General features: G+C 33.5%; 1 gene segment (V, D, J or C); it reads left to right on the top strand.

The window, feature by feature from the left end:
• The first annotated feature begins 3,275 nt into the window (after positions 1 to 3,275).
• On the top strand, positions 3,276 to 3,871 carry LOC127677972 (Ig kappa chain V-VI region NQ2-48.2.2-like). The segment is given in 2 exon segments: positions 3,276 to 3,384; positions 3,561 to 3,871. Coding segments are annotated over 2 exon segments (405 nt in total).
• The last annotated feature ends 2,263 nt before the right edge of the window (positions 3,872 to 6,134 follow it).

The raw sequence follows: 6,134 nt of genomic DNA, 5'->3' as shown, positions 1-6,134 counted from the left end.
CATGTGAACTAATGGGAATGCAGGTTGAACCAACCCTGCATTCCCGGAATAAAGCCTACTTGATCATGGTGTATGATCGTTTTGATGTGTTCTTGGATTCGGTTGGCATGAATAAAAAATAGGAAAAAGGACTTCTTGATGCTCCCTCTCAAAGAGAATATCTTTAAATATACCAAAGGATTTCATCCTACTATTAAAGTGCTGACAGACTCTTTTATTCTGGGAAAACACATAAACACACAAAAACACATATACATTTATATGTGTGTATGTTTGCACATACCTGTATAACAATACACACAGATAATATTGTATATTCATATATATTTCATAGTACAATTATTATTTTGCAGGTGTGAAACTTTATAAGACTATAGTCTAATTTCCAGTTACTGGGATGTCCATACTGGGCACTGAACAACTGTCATCTGAAAATTTAATCCCATTTGGATTTCTGGTATTCTTAGTAAAAGACATGTACTACAATTTGCTATTAAATTTTGGTTTGTAATGTCTCTCTCTTGGCTTCCATTGTCTTGTATTTAAATTCACTTTCCAATTCTTAGTCACAGAGTCCTTACCTCATTGTAAGGCACCTTTATCTAATATACATGGCAGAGTACATAAAACCAAAGCAATCGTTCACATGGTATGATAGCATTTTTTAAAACCTTAAAATCCCTGAAAATAGAAAAAGGTTAGGCCACATAATTATATAGCTTTCCATGAGTCTGGATTGGTCTGTGGCTTGGGTTGTCTGAGCCATTTCTCCTGTTTCAGTACTAGATGGCAATGAAACCAATGTTTGAATTAATCTGGTAGACTGACAATTACATAAAATTGAACCTTGGTAGGAAGAATGAGAGGCATTGTTGCAAGTTTTAGGAAAGTAGCAGTTCACCTGCCATGAAAGTTACCATAATAAACACATTTACTCATGAAGATGTATTTACTGTAACTGAATAGATAGAATATTCAGTGGTTAAGAGAGTAGATATCCATTCAGAAGACCAGTGTTTGGTATTCATCATCCACATTTGTTGGCTGAAAACCAACCATAATATAATCAGTTCCAATAGCTCACATCTGTTTCTTTTAATCTCAATTTGATATATTTGTGATACACACATACACATAATTAAGTACAAAGACAATCATAAAAGTGTGTAAGCTTTCTGTTTTTTGTTCTTGAGTTATTTGTCTCATCCCAATTTTAAAGAAACATTTGTAATGATCGACCAAGGAAATTTACTCAGTAATTTCTAACAGAGTTGGAATAACAATTCCAGAACAATTGTAATCCAAATTATTAGAAAACTGATAAGGATTGAAATTATTTCTTCTCCTTGTATATTAGATAACATGGGAGTATATTATTAAACAAAGTTTCTATAACTTCTTAACTCCAGTATATCATAGATAATGCATGTATCATCGAGGTTTAGGCATCATTACAAAACCTCTATTGCACTACATTTGTCTTTTTTCATGAAGGAACAACCTCTGTTTTATTATTATTGATTATAGTCTCTAGTGATGTCAGCTTACTACTTCAGATGGAAACATGGCAAAGTGTATCAAGTTATTCCGTGAATTTAGTTGGCAAACTATTCACTAATAATTAAAAATATATTTATTGTGGGGTTACTATTTATAAAAAGACACTTTACTAATGCATGTGAATGCAGCAATCACCAAGAATCAGAGAGTCCTCACCTAGTGAATAGAAGCAGAAATGCATTGGATTTGTTTGGTTTGTAATTAGTGATAAAATTTAAGCTCATTTTTGAAGGCAAGTTTAGGGGTATGCTGTATCTTCTTAATGCCAAAACTAAAGATGAGTAAACCAATTATTCATTTCAATAATGTATCATTTATAAATTATGGGTCCTATTGATGTCTGAAGAATTCTTTTACACCCAGAGTAGTTATCAGCTTATATCTCTATTTACACAGAGAAATGCATATCCATATCTCTACTAAAAGGGGCATGAGTTTAATGTTATATCTTCAATTTCATTCCCAAGGCACAATTTTATTTAACACTCCTTTCATAAAAACATCCCACTTTTCTAACAGTGAGACTCACTCTTATTTTTATTCCTCACTTTTCTCAACACTTTCATGAAAACTAATATCCAGTTATCACTATCTCATACATTTCACTTGTAAATATATTCATCTATAAGTAGAACCATAGAAATGTCATCAAATATTCCACCAACCTATTTCTCTTATTTTATAGTTCTCTTCTTTGCACTCCCTGATCATGACCAATGTTTAGATGATCCTCTACCTACTCAATAATCTTTTCTGTCCATCCTTCTTAATCACAAAACCCAATATGTACTTTTATTTCTAAATGAGGAAATTCTTAGATTTCATGGTTAATGTGTTTCCTGAAGAAAAATACCACATTTCTTGTAAATTTCTTCTCTGTTAACCTGTACAAGACATAAATTCCAAAGATAATCATTGATAGTCGATATCTCTTAGAAGTGTTTGAAAACTGGCCGAGTAGATAGTTTTAGGGAATGCAGTGTGTGCATGGTTGTGAATTCATGCTGTTCATTTGAATAACTCTATCACAAAAGACAATTCTTTGTTAGGATTAGATAATGAACATAAGCAATGAAAAGATGATTGCTTCTTCATCCATCTCCAGCCCATATTCTCTTAAATCCAGCTGAACCATTGTTTCTGTTGATTTCATTGGGAAAGTTATTTTTGTTGTCCTTCTAGGGATGGCATTGGTGTTTGACAATGTAGAAATGTGTCTGAGCAGTCCTGGGATCCAGATCACATTTGGATGCAATTTTTTCATTAGTTTTTTGGGAAAGATCATCTGAATAGATAGGAATGAGTAGATGAGGTATCTAATGAGCAGTATTCAAGAAAGCAAAAATCAGATAATGCTTTCTGCAATCATAAACAGTCATTCTTGATATTATATTATTATGGGAGAAATATACCTCAAAACACTAAATTGAGCATCCCTTGTACTGTGGTTCAAATAAATATTGTCTATTGGGAAATATATAGGTAATACGACAGTACAAGTCATTTCCTCATAAAAATGAGGAAATAGGAAATAGCAATCTCCTTCTTTACCAGTGTAGTGACTACAAGTAAGTAGATATTGTACTGAATTAGCCTCGTTTTGCTTAGTTAACAAACCACATGTTTATAAGCCATGAACTACCTAGACCATATCTTACTATTTGCATATTTGCATATTTCAACTTCAGAAACCACAAATATCTCACAGATGCTTTTAAAGGCATGTACATATGAGAATAGTAGTAATTAGTCCAAGACCAAAATTCAAATACACAATGGATTTTGGGATACAGATTTTCAGCTTCCTGCTAATCAGTCTCACAGGTAACATAGGGCAGGGAGTTTGAGCTCAGAATTCAATCAACATTCTTTTCCCTGGGAAATTTGAGTCTAAAATATACTTTTTTTTTCTTTTTTTCTTCTGAAAATTGGGTGGTAAAAAACTATTTTTGTATTTCTATTTCTACTAATGCCCCCTCTCTCTGTGTTGATTTTTGTAGTCACAGTGTCCAGTGGAGAAATTGTGCTCACCCAGTCTCCAGCAATTATGGCTGCCTCTCCAGGGGAGAAGGTCACCATCACTTGCAGTGCCAGCTCAAGTGTAAGTTACATGCACTGGTACCAGCAGAAATCAGGCGCCTCCCCCAAACTGTGGATTTATGAGACATCCAAGCTAGCTTCTGGAGTCCCAACTCGCTTCAGTGGCAGTGGGTCTGGGACCTCTTATTCTCTCACAATCAGCACCATGGAGACTGAAGATGCTGCCACTTATTACTGCCAGCAGTGGACAAGTAACCCACCCACACAGTGATACAGACTGGAACAAAAACCCTCTAAGTCCTTAGGGCCCAGCTACTTCCTTCTAGTGATGAAGTGTGGCCAGAGGTTTGATTACAGAAGTGCAAGCAGGGTATTGTACTTTACAATGTCATAGACATCTTTGGATAATTGTCCCGATGATATTCCTCCAGTGTTGTTCTCAGATAATCTACTTTGCCTGTGTTTATTCATTCTCAGTTTTTGTTCTGTTTGTTGAAGGCAAGTGTGGCAGGCACTTCTCTTCAGCAATTTTACTGGTGGTCCCCATGATCCTTCGCATCTAGTTTATGCTTCTTTCATGGATTTTTAGGATCTACTCCGTAGGTGTTTTTTCTTCAAGATAGTCATTTACTCATAATACATTGCCATTGTTATCCTACAGTAGTATCTGTCCTAATCTGTCTTCTGATTTTTATTAGCAGACCTTCCTTTCCACTAAATTGCCCTATAAATACGTGATTGAAATGATTTTTTTCTCCAAAACTAAAAAAATACTGACAGTCATGTATATTTTCTTTCTATTCTCATAACATTTAATTGAAACACTCCACTAATAAAGAAACAAAGCATCAGAATTATTTTATATCTATCTATAAGATGTGTATACCTTACTGTGAATAATAAAATTCATAAGGAAAATTTATCATTCTAAATAAAAAAAAAGAAATTATTTACGATATTTAAATCTACATTAAATTTAAATTTAAATTACATTTGCATTAAATTTAAATTTCATTTAATAACAACAGGAATAATTATGTAGCAGTTTATTTGCAATGTTTCAATTTAAGTTTCTTGTATAAAATCCAGATAACACAGTTATCAGACTCTGTCTGCAACTATAGAAGAAACTGTCACTAGGATAGGATGTCAAGATATTAATGGATATTTAGCACATTATTAATATATTATTTAGTTAGAACAGCAAAATGGAGCTTATCCAAGGATTAAGAGTGTATTTTACATCACAGAAAATAGCTGATATCCTTTGTTCTCTGAAATCATTCTACCTTCTTATATATGTATGTGTTTTGACAGAAGACAGAGTATTCTCTCTCACTCTGACAGAAGGTTTTGATGAAGACATCTTAGGTAAATAGTCTCTTTGTGACACACCTTTCTCATTTCTATCTATCTTGGTGTCAACTCTCATAGCTGAGAGTAAAGAGAGAGGAGGTATTCTTCAGTTAAATGTTATTTCATTTCTTTGTTTACTAATAAGGCAAGTTAGAAATATAAGGTATAATACTATAGGTAATGACAGAGTCAGTGAAAGAGGAAAGTTCAGTAATAGATTTGTTTCTTGGACCCCAGTGTCCTAAGCAGACTGTGTATTACATTGCATTACATATATTATTATATTATATTATATTATATTTATTATATTATATTATGAACAAGAACATGATGGTTCACACTAAAACATTTAGCAAGCAGGAACTACACCAGTATCTAACATATGCTTGTTACTCTTAAATATGGAAATCCCTGACACCAACTATGAAACCATGATGACATTTACTGACTATATTGTTAACAAACAGATCCTGAATAATATAATAAAATAATGTCAATTTCTCAAACCAATTTGACTGGTTTGTATATATTATGCAAACTCTGGGCTTCAAATGAAAGTTCAGGAAAAAAATCTCATATTTATCATTGCACATCTGGTCATGTCCACATCTGTGTCATGTTTAGTCACAGTCAGATGCAGCAGCAAAAAGATATGTGTGATAAACAAAGCCTATCAACCAAAACCAGGGACAGTTCACCCCTTAAAATCAAATCCGCAACTTCTCAGACATCGAAGGTAACCTTAGGAAGTAACTACAAAATTTCCAGAAATGTGATTCTGGATATGTACTCCCTTGCACGGTGTCTATTATCAAATTTTATTTTGCCTCTGAATAAAACTGCTTGTTCCTTTACCCTATGTATGTGCTTCTTCAGTTCTTTAAATTAAACAAAAATGGCCAGATAACTTCAGTTATAGACATAGACCACCAGCAATGAGTGATGATAATGTAAAGTACAATTAAGGATGAGGGAAAAACTAAATCAAATAAACTACTACCTGAAATCTGGAATCAGAAATAAAGTGGATGAAGAGAGGGAAGAAGAGAGGGTGAAGATATGGTAGAAATAAAGAGGGGGGAGAAAAAGAGCATGCAGGACAAAGAAAAAGATGAAGAGAAGGAGGACTAGAGAGATTCAGTTTTAATTTCAGGAGGACAGAAGAATGTAAAAACTGA

The sequence above is a fragment of the Apodemus sylvaticus genome, chromosome 2 (genome assembly GCF_947179515.1).
Source record: "Apodemus sylvaticus chromosome 2, mApoSyl1.1, whole genome shotgun sequence".
NCBI classification, from domain to species: Eukaryota; Metazoa; Chordata; class Mammalia; order Rodentia; family Muridae; genus Apodemus; species Apodemus sylvaticus.
Note: the sequence above shows the minus strand (reverse complement) of the source record. Positions and strands in the feature narration are given on the sequence as shown.